Genomic DNA, 19,350 nt, shown 5'->3' on the forward strand with positions numbered 1-19,350 from the left:
TACAGGAGGCAGTGAGAGCTATGATAATACTTAACCCACCTCTGGGATGAGATATTGATGTTTTTATATTTATGTTTTCAAATATATATTTTTTCCTCAATTGGTGCACAGTGGGGTAAAAGTTCCTTCTCTTGTGTGTTTTTACCATTGCCAAGGTACTAGGTGGCCATTCTCCCATTTCTTAAGGATATTTAAATATGAACTACAACCTAGAGCTGAGTTTAGAACGCAAGAACTAACTACAAGGTTATGCCAGAAATACATCAGTTAGTAACCACAGGTCTCTGTCCATCATCATAACATATTTCTCAGGCATAGCACCATGTCGCTATGTCCCTCCGTTTTACATATTAATAAATGAGAAGCACTATCCTGAGTTAGGTAAGGCACAGCTGCTCAGCTTGACGCTTCTTGCTTGAACAATGAAAGAAACGTCTCCTGTCTCTTCACGTCTAGATTGCTTTCTCAAATAAAGCTTGTTCAGAGAAACACTGATAGCATTCCCATAGCCTTCCACATTTTAACAAGCCTTTCTTAAGCACTGTCTCATTCATTCTCACCATCATTCAGTTTACAGGCATTGGCAACAGCTTCCCATCTCAGTTTTGCCTTGTTTTGATCATGTCAGTGCTTCAAAAATTCTGTCCAGTCTGGACTTGAGTCTTAAGATGGTAAAAAGATAGTCCTACTGTTTATGGGAATTCAAAGAACGTACCCTCACCTGGGTGTTGAGGCCCTGCTCTCCATCTCTCTTAAGCGAAGGGAAAGCCTGGCCTAGGATCTTTAGAATCAAGAGAACTAAGGAAAGCTTAAAGGATGGCTCTCCTATATCACAGCCCCCAATCGGCACATGGACAAGTATGTTTCCAAGTAAGATCATTTCACTTGTTAAGTATGGGGACCATGAACTGAAAATTTGCATGACTTCTTTGAAGATACACAGAGATGGGTACCCAAATGCAACTCTCCCCCATTTCCTACCAGAACACTGTCCTGTAATTGTGAGTGATCGTTCATGCCCACATGTTCCAGGACAGAATATCATAATAATTAGCTGTTATAGAAATGCATGCTTGCTTATTGTTTTTCTTTATTCCTCCTTTTAAAAAGAAGTTAAGAAAGGCTGGGAACTATAAAATACCATTCTTCCTGAGAAGGAGAAGGCTCATGAAATGAAATGCTGTGACGGAGTAAGAGCTCCAGCTTTACCTCAAAACCCATACTTAGGGCACTGCTCCTATATTCAACAACAAGACGACCTGAAACGGTGAGCAGGCAACAAGAGAAAGATCTTGGGAGAATAAACTCTGCTTTATTCCTCTTGATATCACTTTGCCAGAGCTTTAAACAAGTACGAAGACTTTTGTGAAATAAAACACAGCATAAAGGGCATATTGAGGGGCTGTTCTCCAACACAGGCTCCCCAAATGCCCACTCCCACTGATGGGAACATGGCACACACCACCAGCTAAGATCCGACCTCCTAAGGAGAGCATTTTTTTTTTTCTTGGAGATTTTTCTTGTTTGGGCTTTAATTAAGCTCCTGCCAGACTTGCAAGCTTTTTAATTTTTACCTTTCTTGCTTTTTTTCTTTTTCTTCCTTGAATCAGCTTACTTGCCAGGAAACTTTTTTTCCCAATCTGTCACAGTTATAGTAAGTGCACCCTAAGCTATTCAATTTAGAGATAAACCAGTAGTTGCTTCTCCAAGAATCAATAGCAGAAGTTTCCCTGCATTTAGAACGATTTTCATTCATTCATTTTTACTTCAGCATGTGTTTTATGGATGAGAACATAATAGAAAAGGAAGCTTTATGAAGTGTGCAATGATTATTGGCCAGTAAATGATATAACTTGACCTCCTCTAAAGTCACCAGTTTAACAGAAGACACTTGCCATGACTTAATTTAATACTCACACTGCTCACAAGCAAACTGTAGCTGACTATTTAGTAATGTTGGTGGGTGAAGGGTGAGCGAGCCAAGAAAGGGTGATGCCTCATTTGATGATTTAACACATCTTTAGTGAAACGTCATATTTAATTCACCAAGGTTCTTTTCTAAGATCACTTTGTACTCAGTTGAACTCACGCAATTCTGAAAGTATAAAGGTAGGGGCTGGGGGTACCAAAGGTGACCCCATTAAAACAGATTCCACAAGAAGCAATTTTCATTCGAGGAGACTTGGCTGAAAATTGGCCACTTTAAACAGAATGCCGTATTCCTTTTTTTTTTCTTATTTAAAAACAAAAACAGAAACAAAAAACAAACAAAAAAAAACCCCTCAGATACTATTACAGGGCCCAAAATAAAAATAAGCCATCAAAAACACAAACACTGAAATGAAAGAAGTGGAGCATTGGGGATATTATTATCTCCATGATTGCTATTATCGTCATTCTTATTATTTCCTTAATAATTCCACGCTGCCAGCTCATTCCACCAACCGCTCCTGTGTGTGAGGTACTTACTGATCGCTTCCAGAAATCGCTCAAAGAAACTGTAAGGGAAGAGAGGCTCAGGCAGCTCCCGGAAAAACATCTTCAGTGCTCCGGTGACAACGTGGATGTCCTCCCACTGGCTGTCGTCCAAATTCAGCTGCTCTTCTGGGAAAACACGAGGAGAAATGGAACAACTGGTTTTAATGAAACAATTACAAGACACTAATTATTATGTTAATGTTTGCCTACTATCATCAGCAACCGTTAACAACCTTCTGCACCTAGAGGTTTGGTGCTGTGCATGTTTTTTTTTTTTTTCCCCTTTTTCTGTAGGAAGGGAACATTTTCAATGGAATACCATCTGTAGGAATGCAGCTAACAAAAAAACAAGAGACACAAAGAGACAGTGCCATTGACACAGTATGTCAGATACATTTATTCCCATAATGCATCAGTATGAAAATTAGCATCACAGCTCAATGTGATTCAAAGCTATTTGGTTTTGAGGCCGAGGGGCTAAGAGTTGCCAATGATGGCCGGCTCAAGGGACCGGCCTAAAGGCCTTGCTGAGCCAACAGGAGACATATGCTAAACATGGCAATAGAAAATGAGTTATTGCTTTACATGTGTTAGCCTTGCTATGTACAAGGGAATAATGGGTAACACTTTTTCTCCCCCCACTTTTTTTTTGCTGAATATAAAGTCAGCAAGGAATAGAATACTGAGTGAAAAAGGATATTAATTCCTCCTTACTGCTTCAAAAATATATTTTTTTTAGTTTTCATCTCAGCGAGGAAAATGTGCCCAGCAACAATATTAGACAGACCCCTGTTGGCCTGCATAGGCTATGCAAAGCTGTCAGAAATGATAACACACTGAAGACAAACCACAAGTGCTTACCAACTCCTTTTAGAAACAACGGAAATGCTTGCTTGGGAAGCTTGAGTGAGTTGAGACGTTTAAATATTTAAGAAAATAAATGCCAAAATGAAGTTTTTAGAAGAAATAAAGAGATGCTGGGCAATTGTTGTTTTTGCCTTTTGGCCCTCAATATGAAAGCCTGGAATCATTTTCTCCCAAGAAGTGGATATAATCAAGTCTGAAAGTGATAGCTTTACACACAATTAAAAGGACACAAGACACAAAAGCAGTGCTGCTGATCTGTATAGTATTTGTCTTTCTGAACATGTGACATGAAAAAGATTTTGGATTCCGGGCTTAATGAGAACTAAAGCTAATCATTTTAGACAACCTGAGGATTAACTGAAAAGCTGAATATTCTGGCAAGAACTTAACAGGTATTTTGGTCAACTGGAAATTTGTTTCTTTACCAATGTATTGGTCTCACATTCACATGCCCCTGTGGTGTCAATTTTACTAATGCAGAGGAGAATTTGAACCAAGAATGTAAGAAAAGCTGAGAATTGTCACTGTAGGGAATCTCTGCATGGGCTGTTTTGCTAATAGTGCTCATGTCCTTTTAAAAATATTAGGTGAAATATTTATCAGAGCTTTTTTTCTAAATCTATTTCCAGGGCTAGTAAGTGACGTTCCTGCTCCACAGAATGGTTGCAATGAGAAGGAATTAAGGTGGCTCTGTGTATTTCGGATGGGCTATTTTTTTCTTCCTTTTCAGTCTTCATTCCTACCTCAGTCATCACACAATAATATGATCTACAACAAAATCAGCAGAGGAGACCTCCTTTCTGCCCTGCAATCATTTTTGATTGATTGTATTTCAACAATTAGTCTTTTATTTGGTTACACACTATTGAAATAGGACGACAGCATCTTAGCAGGCCAGCTTTAAACAGTCAACAGTTAACAATAGCATCAAAAAGGGAGACCTGATGGGGTTTACTGTCACTTTAAAGAACGGGGTTTTCACATTGTTGAAATCTGTCAGATATTTTGAAATGTCCCTCTCACTATGGTGCCACACCCCCTGTGTGCCCTCATAATAAAATTGGTTTTACTCCTGATTAAATCATTTTCTCCCTACCCACTACCATACTTCTCATAATGGACCTGTGCGCTCTACAGCTGGTGTGCTTCCCATGGTACCAATTCTTACTTTATCTTTTAAGCACTTTGCTGCTAAGATCTCATGCAGAGTGCTTATGTTTTGTTAAGAGCTTCATTCTTAGAGAAATAGCTTAACACATGTTCTAAAAATGTTGTACAACTTATTGCTTAAAACACATTTAGAAAATGTGTAAGTACTGTAGCTTTGGCACTGAACTTTAAGTGGAAACCTAAACACACACACACACACACACACACACACACACACAAACTATCTCTACTAAAAATTTATCAGGAAAGTCCTACAGAAGAAGCCATTCTGATACATAGGTTTGAGATTGTCAAAGGAAGGTGTTCAGGTACAACAGAATGGTTTTATCTTGAGCAAGAAAACAATAACACTTAATTGCATAACCAAAGGCAAATGCCATGTGGAGATATTGCTCATCTCCACATAAACATCAGTTAATTGAAATGATTATGTAAACAGAATGCTTCAATATACATATAAAATTTACCAATCAATAAATACCATTTCATTATGCCCACTCAAAATGCCATATAATATCAATATCAACTAGCGTTACTTAAACATGCATTCCTTCTGTAGATGTCCATGTAGTCTTCATTTATTGTAGAAAAAACAAAACAAAACAACAAAACAAAAAACAATTTGTAGCCCTCTACCAAGTAGCTTAAAGAAATAATATGGCAAGTAGTTGGGAATACTCTTTTGGAATATAATATCCATATTAAATTTTTTCATAAGCAACCAAGGTTAAGATTCCTTATAAACCAGAGGGCTTTAAGGTGTATTTTTCAGGTCCACTGTGATTTATCTAAACATACAGTAATGTCCATATCTATATGCCTTCTCATGATTCCAGCTAGTTTTCAAGATGCAATGACCATAATCCCATCTTGATGTTAACAGGTATCATTATAAACACATTTGTACTACTTGATAGGCATTTTCTGAGTGAAATGCTAACAGTGATGAAGTTGTGTGCTTCTTATGTTTCTTCCTTTTCCAGTAGAGTAGGGTTTCTCAACAGTGACACTATTGACATTTGGGGCTGGATAATTCTTTGTTGTGAGGGCTTTCCTGTGCCTTCTTGGATGTTTAGAAGCATCCCTGGCCTTAACCCACCCGATGCCAGTAGTAATTCCCAGTGATGATGATGAGAAGTATCTCCAGAGATTGCCAAATACCTCTTGGTGGTGCAAAGTTATCCCCAGTTGAGAACCACCTCAACGAAGCCTGTAAGAGTCTATGGAAGTTACTCAATAAATAATGATTTATGAAGTTTACCTTAGGTAGGCAGAGAACTAGAAAGCTAGATACACACATCATGAAATTTCTTCAATATGACCTTAAGAGTTGGTCATTTTTATTAACAAAATAAAAATCTTGTACAGAACATAATTCACATGACCACATTTCAGGGTCCTCTGCAACAAAAACAATAACCAACAATTATTTAATGCTTACAGTATACTAGGGACTATGCTACGAACTTGACATTCATTGTCTAATGTAATTGTTTCAACCAGAAAATGAGGTCAATGATATTGTTATCATCATCTCCATTACACAGATAGGAAACCTGAGGCATGGGTAGATAAAGTAAGTTTTCCATGGCTGACAAGTGATGAATCCAGGATAAGGAGCCAATGAGCCCCACCTGAAAAACCACTAAGTTCAGACTTAATCTTGGCTGGCAGAAGTTGAAAGGGAAAAGGCAAGTAAATAATAATTGCAAGTGGTAGTGAATTCGCTATTACTTCAAAGATAGTGACTTCTACATTTTATCCCAAAATATCTTACTTGAGACTATGCTTTTACCTATAAACTGACTCTGATCTTTTGTAATTACTCATTTATAGAAGGAAGGGAATCTTATATAAACCAAATGGGAATAAAAAGAAACTGCATTAGGAAAGGGGCAGATAATGGAACAAATTGTTATGTGGCGATGGGATAAAGAGAAAATATGATAGAATGGGAAAGAGTACACAAAATACCAGGCATTTACCATTAATTCATTGTATATCTGTTTGTGAAATGAAGGTAGTTAGAAGGATACTTATTGGTATCAAATGAGAAAACATACCTGAAAAATATTTGGAAAGAGCTAGGAAACAAACATATCCAAGATGCCATTATGATGGGGAAGGTGAATAAAGGCCAAAAAGGCAAACTACATAGGGATTAAGGCAATGGAAACACCGAGCAAACATCACGCATAAACCATCCTGGTTATTTTAGAGGGTTTACCTCAGCATGATGTAATTTGTCATATGAAAGCAATGAAAACTTTACACACTAGAGTCCAATACTATGAAGAAGTCTGGTTGGATCAAGATACCTCACAATATTCACTCTGATAATCTATGGTGGTTTCTCCTGGCCTTCTAATTCGGTTATCTTAAATTAATTTTGATTGTGGCTTTTGGTTTAAAGCATTCAAACAGAATTGAAGATAGGCTAAGTTCTAGAAAACAACTACTATGTGACTTTTATGAGATTACAAAAAATAGATCTAAATGTATCCAAATTAGGCCATCTTTAAATGCTCTTTTTTGGAGGGTTTTCTGTGTACTTTTATTTTATTTTATTTTATTTTTTAAAGAAAAATGTATCTTTATCAAGCTAAAAACAATTACACATGAAAGAAAAAAATTGACAATAGCTGTTAGGGACACTCTTTCTTAAAAATAAGAACTGAAATATGGACCTTTGATAGCCACAGTAGGTCATGGTAATTTCTAAGGAAAAAGGCACATTTAAATATCACTAATAAATTCTTTGTTGTAAGGGGGCTGCTCTGCATTGCAGGATGTTTTTCAGTATTCCTGGCCTTTGCCCACTAGATTCCAGTAGCACCTTCCTCCCAGTGTGACAACCAAAAAATAAAAATAAAAAAATCAATAAATATCACTAATCATTTAATCACCACTTTCCTCTTGTGTTATGTATTATCCTATAAATCGGTGTAACCAGAAGTTGCGATATCAGGTCTGATTTCAACTAAACTCACTGTATTGACCCAGTGCTGGTTAATAATTGGCTGCAGATAACTTGAGCTATCCAGAATAGAATAGTAATAACATAAGAGTAAAGAGGTACTTCCTTTTGTATTAAAAAACAAGTGCATTTTTACCTTGTAATTTTTTCCATGGCATGTTTAAAGCCTCTTTCCAACTTTTATCTCACTACTGTAATAAAAAAAGAGAAAAAGACACCGCAACTTTCCTGGTATATGGAGAGAATAGCTCTGATTTCATTAATATAGTGACAAGAACCTATAACATTGTGAAAGTCTCATAAAGGATGTGGTATCTGCTTCCAGCACAGATGACCATTTGGAAACCTTATCGGAACGACCTGCTGGATACATAAAAGTCACATCATGAATGAAAGAGATGTCAGAGGGACTAGAGATCTGAAAAACAATAATATGTTTGGCCATAAAATCAAACTGGAAGATTAGATATTAAAATGGATAAAACACACTTTATCTATAAGGGTACAGCTGATTTTCAGTAGAGTGTTTGAAGGGGTGAATCAAAAGGAAGTTCATTGAATCATTTGACTAGCTCAACCTTTCCTGTTGTGTCAGCTCCATAAAGTGATAGTTGACTTCTGGTGGATTAGAGAGGTTCCAAATTCTCAAACACAATGATGTAAACCCTTTGGCAAAAGCAGCATCTTTTCACTCACGCTGCATTCGCTAAAGCTGCTTCCTACGATTCCTTGGGTATAACATGAGGCTCCAGTGAGGATGTTCTTAGGAAACTAAACCAGTTGGACATTTAATATGTTTGCTTACTTAACTTTTATGAAACCAGCCTCGTTTGAATGGAGACTACATACCAGGGACTGTGGTATGTGCTTTTCAAAGCTACAGCTGTTGAGGCTGCTTTATATTCCTCAAAGGAGAGGACTTCACCAGGTGCTCAGAGACAGTACTCAAGTGAATACAGATGAAGTTCTAGATATCTTACATCTTATTTTTTGTCCCATAGAATAACATCCTATTGACCTTGAAGACAAGCAGGAGCAAACTCAATAAACTCGAAAAGCATCACCTCCAAAAAGTGCATAATGTTTGTAATGGGCTGAATTGTACCCCCCCTTCCAATTCATATGTTGAAGTTCTAACTCTCAGTATCTCAGAATGTGACTGTATTTGAAGATAGAGCCTTTAAAGAGGTAATAGTCTAAGTAAAATGAGGTCATATGAATGTGCCTTAACCTAATATGACTGCTGTCCTTATTAAAAGAGGCTATTAGGACACAGACATGCACCGAGGAAAGGCCATGTGAAGACACAGGAAGAAGACGGCCATCTTAGAAGCGAAGGTGAGAGGCCTCAGAAGAACGTAACCTTGCCAACACCTTGATCCTGGACTTCTAGTCTCCAGGACTGTGAGGAAATAAATTGTTGTTGTTTAACATGACACACCCTCACCCTTAGTCTGGGGTATTTGGTTATGGCAGCTCTAGAACACCAATACAATGTCCAAAGATTTTGCAAAGATGTCATGTTCCTGCATCATATCTACACATTTTCTCAATACATGGGTTATGCCACACTTACTCAATATGGTGGACAACAGAGATAGCTGTTTAGGTAATTGCAGTAGAATAAAAATAATTATCTAGATTCAGAGAAAGGGTTTGAAGCTCGAAGAAGTTGTATAATTGCTTGCCTATCCAGGCTCAATCTATTTCAAATGATTTGCTCTGTAAACATGTAGGATACTCTCTAGTATGTCCTCCAGACAAAGAATACAATTATGATTGCCATTTCCTGACTCATTCTTTTTTCCAGCGACTGCTTCTAGAATACAAATTTGTCATTGCTGCTATAGCCTGAGACACAAAATACTAGGGAACATTTCAAATGTTCTCAAGAAACACTCAGTGGAAGCCAAATTAACTCTCTATGGCCATGGTATCTATCAAAGAATGAGGAAAGTGATCTTAAATATGAAACTTTATATTCCAAAGCGATTTATTCCCTACAACTTATCACAGTAACCTACAGGAAGCTATTAGGAGGTTTACACTAGAAAATTGTTACTTTACTGTAAGAGGAGATGGTTGGACCTGTATATATTGAGTTGTCAGAAAAGTCTGATGCATTTTTGCAACGAAAAACATTGAAAAAATAGATCACGACTTTTCCGACAACCCAATAGAATGGGTGGTTTTGCCTCCTACTCTACAAAATCCAGTTTTGTGTTACCTCCTTGAAGTTGGAAAGGGTGGATGGAACCAAGGAAGTTTCCAGAAACTCTCTAAGATGCTAAAACTTAAAAAAAAAAAACTTTAAAAAGAAAAAAAAATAGCTTCTCTTTCTTAATATCCAATGGGATAGTTTGGCATGCCATGTTGGCTTGCTTTCTACATACTTCATGTTTTGTATACTTCTTTGGAAATCGCTTTAAAAGGCCAGGACATGAAAATATTGTCACAGGCTAATACGAAATATCTTTAGTTATTTTCTTTGAAGGAGCTGGAATAGCATTCTAATCAGTACAGAAACTGAGTTGGGAACAAGAATGTCTTATTTTTATTTTTCCTCAGATTTCATTTGAATGTAAATAAAACATAATGAAAATAAGTACAACTGAAACTTATGAAGCAAGCACCACAGATAGAACGTATAACAAATGTGTCATTGCTCTGTGTATTTTTAATTTATAACGGCATAACATAAAACATCTTCCCATGATCACATCTCATGTATAACGCCACTTTATAAAATGATGTTATTGACATTATGCTTCTCTCCAGGCTTCTAGAATGTTTTTGTCTAGGTACCTGAGGAGAGGTAGCCCTGTTCAGATTCTAAGAACCACTACCACCACCACAACAAAAATGATTGACTTTATTTGTTGGGATCATAAATTTTTTAAAAGGACATAGATCATGGTACCAATATATATTTCTTTAATTCCTTTCATACTCAGAGCTTCCAACACTGTTCTTATTTCCATTCAGTCAAAGGCTTTTTGTACTCTGCAGACACTATACACAATGGTTCATTTTATTTGACCATCTTCTCCAAACAGATTCTGAATTTGCTTGAATTCCATGGATGATTTCATACATTACATACTCCAAAGGGTACAGAATCCGTAGGATTATATTTCAACAAAGTCATTTTTGAAAGTTTCCTTCCTATCAGCTCTAAATTTCAACACCATTGCTATTTGTTCCCTCTAAGTTATATTACATTTGTAAATATCAAGCAGAAGTTCAGGTCAAGACATAGCTCATAATGATATCTAGGAAATAAATATAACGAAGCCCTATAAATACCCATATACAGATGAAATGTCTTTTGTAGCTTTAGGCACATATATAGATGTTACTAAATGGGCTTATTTCCTCACTGGTCTAATGAGAACTGTCACCTCTCCCTCCTAATTTTGTGTGAGAATTAAGTAAAGTAATATATGTAAAAGATCTAGTGCAGGCTTGTTATAATATTATTAAAAATAGTATTTGGACATTATCTTCTTTGTCAGCCAGACTTTGGCAAAATGTTTCCAGATTCTAATGTAATTTCTAGCTTTTATTATTCCTTTTACTACATTGTTGGTATATGTGGGGTTAGACTAGTATCACTTAGCAGGCTTTTTGCTAGTTTAGAAGTTTGCTGTCTGGAAACACTCCACCAGGAAAACAGAAATAAAAGGTAAACAAAATTGGTAGATTAAGATAGTGCTACTCTTGTTCATTGAAACCATTTTATTCCTAGATTTGACATCTGTTAATTGTCAATTAAAGTTAAGCAAAATGAAGAGAAGGTTTCTAGCAGTTATTGAGAATAAAAATTTTATTTTACCTACACCATCTTGATTAATTTTACCTACAGTATGAGAGTAGTTAAGTAAATTTTCTACTTTGTATCACAAGAATAGCCAGAGCTCTATAAAAGTACCTGAAATAAGAGTTGGGTTATTTGTAAATTTTACAACTATTTTGCATAAAGGTAGACATGATAACTAAATCTCTATGTATCAGTTTCTTTGTGAAACAACAGAATAACACCATTTTCTTAACTCTGCATCTATACAATATTCCAAGTTTAGAATAGTGATATAGATTCTTTAATGAATAGATCTGTTATCAATAATTGGTTATTTTGTTTTTTGTGAATGAAAAGTTTTAGAGATTTTTTTTTCTTAATCTCAAAACAGCCTGCCTATCTGACTCCAGAGGCTTCCAACTTGCAAAGATATGAAGCATAAAATCACTCTGTGTCCCTTTCTAGCATAACCTTGGAGACTCATAATTCATTCAAATAATTCACAACGTGGGTTGTTTTATTATGAAGGCGCTATAAGAACTAGTTGATCACAATTGTCAAAACACTTGATAACATGATACTTGAACATTTATAATTGTTTAAAATGAAAAGTGTGGTGCTTATTATTATTTAAGCATTATTTATTTCATTTTGAAATATATAATGTAGTCAAACAATTTAAAGTAAAAAATATGAGTACATTGCAAAAGTCTCTAGTCTATCCCTACTGGCCAGTTCACATTCCCAGAGAAAACCCATATTACCACTTTTCTACATATCCTTTCAAGGACATTTTCTATACTTCAACAATATTACCCTCCACCACCACTTTTTTAAAAACACAAACTGATATAATTTATGGTATTATTCATCTTGATCCTTTTCACTTGACAATATATTGTAGAGATTATTCAAAATCAGGGCATAAAGCGCTTTCTAATTTTTTTTACAGCTATATATTTAAATTTTTGGAAGTATAATAATTTACTTAACCTGTTTTCAATTGTCAAATATTTTGCATAGTGCTTCTGTGAATAATCTTGTATTTATATCATTTATATCTAAGTATAGGTAGGTACCTATGTGAGTACAACACATTCCTAAGACCTGGAATTTCTAGGTCAAAGGTGGTGTGTATATTTAAAATATTGATAGATCTTGCCAAATTTCGCTCATAGCTAGTGCACCAATTTATGTTATCATCACATTTAAGAGACTATGGTTTATTCAGGATGTACATTCATTATTGACTGTAACGCTTCTCAGCTGCCCATAACAACTGTGCCTTTGATTGAATAGTTGAAAAAAGTACATACAAAGAGTAAAATGAAGAGAGATACAGAGAATTGGACTAAAAATACACATAAAGTCTTTGTAACACAAGAGACTGTTATGGGAGATTTAACTTCTGATGAAGTGAAATGTTTAAATATTTAAATTACAACTGGTAAACAGCTGATGTTTAATAAATGTATAACAATAATAATGACAAATGTGAAAATAAGCCCCAATAACAATAACTGTTGTGTTGCTGTCTTATTAATCTTTGTATCCACAGTGCTTAGCCGAGTACCCAGGGCCTCATGCACGACATTTTACTATTTTGGGATATATTTGCATAGAAACAAAGTCAAATGAAAAAAAGAAAAAAAGAAAAAAAGAATGAGCATGCTGAAAATGAAATGAATTAATGGAATGCCACCATTATATGTTAATTCCAGTATTACAATTAATCATATAAAGTAAAAAAATAAAATATCCATCAAATTAACTAATATATTCATTCATTAAAACAATTTAGGTGTCAGATGTTGTGCTAAGGGCAAGAGATACTGGTGGGAAGACAGTTATAAGGAATTATAAAGGGGATTTTAACAATGTCTAAGAAATGATATATAATCTCTTGAAGGCCTGACAATTCTCAAGTTCTCTTTAGCATCACTACTAGGATTGTGCTGTCTCTGGGGAAGGAGTTAGTCCTTTTAATTTAATATTTGCTTCATTAATACAGAGGCATGCTCAATTAGTTGCTTAATAAGTACCTTTTTTAATAAATATGATGATGATAATGATGATGATGATGATAACTATGTAAACTCCCAAGCCTGAGGGTTCTTGACATTGCCTCTCATAGAAAGATAGGAAGACATCATTTGCTATGGTCTCAAGTGACCAAGACACGTTTCCAAGCAGCCCAGGCAGTTTGGGCCCACAGGAACCTCTCTTCTCTTGGCAGACCATAAATGTATTATACTTGGGCTGACCCCCTTATACATGTTCTTGTGATACACATGCGGAGATACAGCCTTCTGCAACCAGCGACTCTTCTTGCTTTTCTTCTCTCTAGTCTAACACTAAACAAATCTATGGTACTAACTCTTGGCTTCTGCCTTTGGTTCCTGATGTCACTCAGGTATCTCTGATGCTCATCTTCACTCTGGCCTATGCTGAGCTTCGTTTCAGATCCTGCTTACTCTGTTTCTAATCCTAGTTGGATAATCCCATCACTCCTGCATCACACTCCTAAGTCATTTAACTATACTGATTTAACCAAAGGATTTCTCCTGTATTCCTCTTCTGAACAAGTTTGTTCTTGTTAATCCTGTATTCCCAATACTTAGCCTAGGGACCGGTGCCTGATGCATTTTGTTTTATTATTTTTGGATATACGTATTTGCATCGCTTGTCAAATTTTAATCTCCTTTGATTATAGAGACTATTCCATAGTCTAATAGTAATGATGGCAATAGCTATATGTACACACACATACACATACAGCATAATTTTGTGTTCTCTTTGTTCATCTTTTTCTTTCAAAATACATTTTCAAATCAGTTCAAATCAAACCAATACTGAAGACATAAGCAGGTTGTTCAGTCACTCATTCATTCATTTATCAAATTTTTACTAAACTCAAATTTTGTGCCAGACATATTACAACTGCTGGGGTGAAAAAAATCGATTTAAAAAACCTAGTTTCTGAGCTCAAAGATCTTTCACTATATATGAAGATCAGACAAACAGAAAAACATTACAATAGATTGTGGCAAATGTTACCATATAACTTTGTGTAGATGGTTATGGCAGCAGAGAAGTTGGATATCTAGTGCTGGATGGCGATCAATGGGGCTTCCCAGATAAGGTGTCACGTAAAAATCATCTTAGTTTATGAATAGCCATGGGGACAATGGTGGGGTCGGGGATGGGGAAAAGAGAGGGAAGGGGTATATAGAGAACATTAGAAGTGACAGTCGTGCCAAGATCTGAGGACACAATGCCTTTGTGGACCCACGAGTTGCTCGAGAGCTCAGAGCTAAAGGTTCCATATCTCAGAGTGCTGAGGATGGAAAGGAAGGTACAGGCTAGAGCAGGAAGGACCTTACAAGTGAAATAGGCTGGATGACTCTAACAGAACAGTCATTCTAGAAAGGTGTTTTGGCAGGAGTGAGCAGGATGGATCAGAGTGAGGATACACATGAGAGGTGATGTGTCCACGAGACACCATGAGCAAGGAGCTCAGTGGAGAGACTCTACTGTGTTAAAATACCATGAAAAAATAATCCACAGTATTTTATATTCACTATGAAAAAAAAATAATGTTTAAAGGAGGTCAGTAAACAAGAGAGAGAGATACTCAGGTGTATTCACAGAGCCATTACCTAGCAGAGAAAGAAGTCTAGAAAACCGATAGTTAGGCATGTACAATGGATTAACGTTCAGAGACCATTTATTGTGTACGATTTATCATAAGCTCAGGGAAGTCAAAATATTCTATTTTCCCCAAGTTTATAAAGACCTGCTGTAAGTTGGAAAATGAGAATCCATTTGGATTATCTGACCAGAGATAAAACTTCAATGGTGTTTTAGTATCATGCACTACTTTACGGCCTCTACAAAAGGGAATTACAGTTAATTGGATTATGCTGGTCTCCACACACTGATTGTAAGAAAATATAAAAGTGTAACTATTGCTATCAGGTCATATCTATCATCAACTGTGGGATTTGCTTTTTTTACTTACCAATAAGATTAATTTCTTCTTTACAATCTTTCAATTTGAAGTCATTTTAATTATAGAGTTTAAAAATTCAAAAGAAAAGGCAATCCTACTTTCAATGTATTATTAATAATTGACCTCATTTTTTTTTTCATCCTGATGATGAGGGAAAAAGAAATGGCTGGCTTATTTACTGTTTAGAAGATTTTTACTTACTTAAGATCCCTTTATAATCTTTACTGAATTGCAATTATATTAATTAATATACACTGAATATATATACTGGATTCCTGTAAAATGCTGAGCCTCGGGCTACTATTCTGGGGATTCATAAGATGTGGTGTCTGCTGTCAGGGAGCTTAACATCTAGAAAAGGACTTAGGTCTGCAAACCCCAAACGTCGTTACATGGCTAAGAGGAGTGTTAGATTAAAGGTATAAATGACTAGTTAACATGATAGACTCAAGCACTTCTCAAGCACTATTCTAAATGCTTCAATGTATGAATTCATTTTATCCTCACAGTTATATCTGCTATAAGTATTATTATTAATTCAGTTTTACTGATGGGGAAATGAAGGTCCAGAGGTTAAGCAACTTGTCCAAGTTCACTTAGGATTTTTACTCAGTCTGGCTCCAAACCTGAACCCTTAGCCAGTCTACTAGCACAGAGTAGGGACTGGCTCATTCTGAGTGAGGTGACAGATGAAATTTCTCCCAGGCCTGGCAGTAAGGGATTCATATGATTGGGACGGACTGAGATGGGTGACAAAGGATGTCCTAAGCCAGGGTTATACAAATGTGGTCCCAGTACCAGCCATATCAGCATCACACAGGACATTGTTAGAAATGTAAATTATCCAGTCATACCTCAGACCTACTGACTCAGAACCTCTGTGTGCAGCTTTGATTTAATAAGTCCTCCAGGTGATTCTGATGCATGCTAAAGTCTGAGAGCCACTGTTCTAGCAAACAGACATGAAATGGATAAAAGTTTGCTTATTGGCAGGCAGCTTCTTTATAGCTAGTGTTAAGGTGGGTTATGAAATGTAGAGAAAACTTTACTTGGAAGACAGTGGAATGTCGTAACTGCCACACTAAGACATTAAATGTTCTCCTCTAGACAAGAGAGACTCATCAAAAGTTCTAGTGGGAACATCATACCATTCAGAATGAATTTAATGAAGAGTTAAGTCAGTTGGGAATATAATGATCCATTTGAGAGGTGAGAAGGTAGGAATATGCAAATTAGTTAGGAAGCTATCACAATAGTCCAAGGCATCATGAAGGCCAGAACTAAGTAGTGTTTAGAGAAATGCAAAAAGGAGGTTGAGTGTGTGAGGCCTGAACATTTAATGAAAACAGGAGTGGTAAAGCAAATAGGGAAATCAGGAAGGCTCCACTGTTTCTAGCTAGAAGGATGCTGATGTGCTGACGCAGTTGCCTTCTATGGGACACCTGCAAAAGAGTAGCTAGGACTCTAGCCATTCAATGCGTTCTCGACAAGAAGCTACCAGGGATCATGAGCTTGGTTTGGGTTAGCTATTGATGTGAAAACATGTCAATATCTAGTAGACATTTGGATATTTGAATATGGAGCTTAGTAATGGGGATAAAGATTGGATAAGTCAATTTGAGAAGTATCAACACAGAAATAAAGCTGAAGAATAAGAACTACAGCAATGATGACAAAGCCATTAACTTAGCACATATCATGTGCCAGTTACTGTGACAGGCGTTTTACACATGTGATCTTACTTAATTTCGTTAGGAAGGTACCATTATCCACATTTAACATGTGAAGATGGAAGGATCAGAGAAATTAAGACACTTGTTCAAATCTATACAGGAAGTTAGTGTCATAGCTAAGTTTGTAACATTGATGCCTCACTCACAAACTATTTTGCAAGACTAAGCAAAATAATGAGAGAGGGCAATGGTCGTACAGAAACAGCAACAAGAGAAGGGTGCCATTCAAATGTATGTCCTGGGCGTGAGACTATAATTACTTTTTTTTTTTTTAAAGATTTTTATTGGGGAATTGGGGGATGGGAACAGTGCTGGGGAATTGGGGGAAGGGGAGCAGACAAGTTGCTGTCGTTTTGTTCTTCAGTCTAGTTGTGGAGGAAGTTGCTTCACTGGCCCATGTTGGCACCATCATTGCACTCTTCCTGGGCGAGGCAGATCAGTCGCCGGCTTCCAGACGGCTGCTCTCCGCGGCTGCTGGTCGCTCACGCTGGCTGCTGGCTACACACGGTAGCCCATGGCAACCCACGGAAGCAGGGGCTGCAGCCTACGTCATCGCCGGTGACTCATGGCAGCCCAGCTCCAAGTTGAGCTGTTGTTCAGCATCTTAGCTGTAGAGGGCAGTGTCACTGGCTCTCATATGTGAGATCCGAACCGGGGCCCTCTGGCGTCCCAAGCCAGACTATAATTACTTTTACATGAAGTTGATAAGCAAACAGCTGCAGATGATGATATGAAAGCAATAGCTAACCAACAACATGGATTCTTGTGTTAATGGTTTATCTCCAATGCTCAGCATCTACACAAATCAACCTGTTTGACAAGGTAAATTCTTCTGCAGTTTTGTCTTGAGAGGAGTCATCGTCTTCCGCACCCTGAACAAGTCACACTTGGTGATTCTGGTCATCTGTGCCAAAGAACACTGAACACTGCAAACTCAATACTCTTTGATGTGTTACTGATTAATGACAATTACTGTAGCATGAATTTTATGGGGCGAGACACATCTAAAGTTGAGGGGCATGAAACATAGGGAGTGAGTGATAGGGTTTCCAAGGTTCAATGATTATGTCTACGCAAATAACAAGTTCATAGTTGGCCATAAAATTGGAAACTTGGTTGGTCAAGTACAGATAACCTGTCAGATTTATACTCTCTGCCTGAGTCCAAAATCTGTAGCAAGACAGTACCAAATAATGAATCTGGGTTAAAGGCATATAGTTGTTTTTAGGAGCATGGTATGTTAATTTTCTGAAAATCTAAGTTACATTTTCTTTAATGAACAGAGCTATTTTTAAGTGGTAGAACAGCCATAGTTTAATTCAAATATGTGATAAGGCACGTGAATGAACCTCCACAGTCCATATCACTTACAGATTGAATTTGTACACTGACCACAACTTTGTCATGTATTTAATGTCTAGTATTTCTTATTCCATCCATTCAAGGCCTTTACGAAATAACCTGCCATTTAATCTCAACTTTCACTTTCACTCAGACCTGAACCACGTGCTGCTGTTAAACTGGTGTACTCGCTGTTCCCAAACAAGAACTGTACTTTATAACCTCCATACTTTGGTTCTTGCTCATCCTTGAACTAAACCATCATATCCACTCCTGTCTCTTACCCCATCCTACAATTTCTTGAAAGCCCAAAGGAAGCCATCACATCTCCAGGAATCCTGCCTAGAGCAATCTACTTTTCCTTGATCTCACATTGCTTTGAAAGCTGAGCATTTATTGCCTATGACACTGATTTGGGGATTAAGCACTAACAATCACAGCATTCTTGCATTGTATCTTCCTGCCCTCTGCTCTCCTACAGATACCTCCTGTGGGCCCAGTCTCACTGGAAGCCTTTTGGCAAGGGGGCTTGGTGATCTAGTGCATACAGGTCAGATCCTGGGGACTGAACAGGGTAGCGAGTCGTGGAGAACAGATGTGGGGTAGTGAGGCAAACAGAAAATTACAAGCCTATCAATCCAACAGGCAGTCAGTTGAAGCCTACAAGTCCAAAGGACAAGAGAAATATTTCAGAATCTCCAAAGAGTATAACTTGGTTTAGAATTTTGTAAAAACTTTCTGATGGGGGTGGGAGGGACAAAAATCTTTTGTGTAAGGCCATCCCTAACATTCTTAATCCCATAAAGAAACACATGTACATGCATTTATTTCAATGTGTAATTATTGACATAAACACAGCTGCTCTCTATGTTAAAGGAACATTAAGCTCACAAAAGCATGGAAATTCCTACTTAGAGTGCCTACTCCATCCTTAACATGCCTTGTTGTGCCCAGATGCTGCATGTATTTTTGC

General features: G+C 37.0%; 1 protein-coding gene across 2 annotated transcripts in view; it reads right to left on the bottom strand.

Moving 5' to 3' along the window:
• The window catches only part of ARHGAP15 (Rho GTPase activating protein 15), a 652,765-nt gene that overhangs the window by 127,993 nt on the left and 505,422 nt on the right, over positions 1-19,350 (bottom strand). For both annotated transcript variants that reach the window (XM_019625987.1, XM_019625988.1), the window contains one exon: positions 2,470-2,604. In XM_019625987.1, coding sequence (XP_019481532.1) covers positions 2,470-2,604 — 135 coding nt within the window. The remainder of the gene's footprint in view (positions 1-2,469; positions 2,605-19,350) is intronic.

Source organism: Hipposideros armiger, unplaced genomic scaffold (genome assembly GCF_001890085.2).
Source record: "Hipposideros armiger isolate ML-2016 unplaced genomic scaffold, ASM189008v1 scaffold_649, whole genome shotgun sequence".
NCBI classification, from domain to species: domain Eukaryota; kingdom Metazoa; phylum Chordata; class Mammalia; order Chiroptera; family Hipposideridae; genus Hipposideros; species Hipposideros armiger.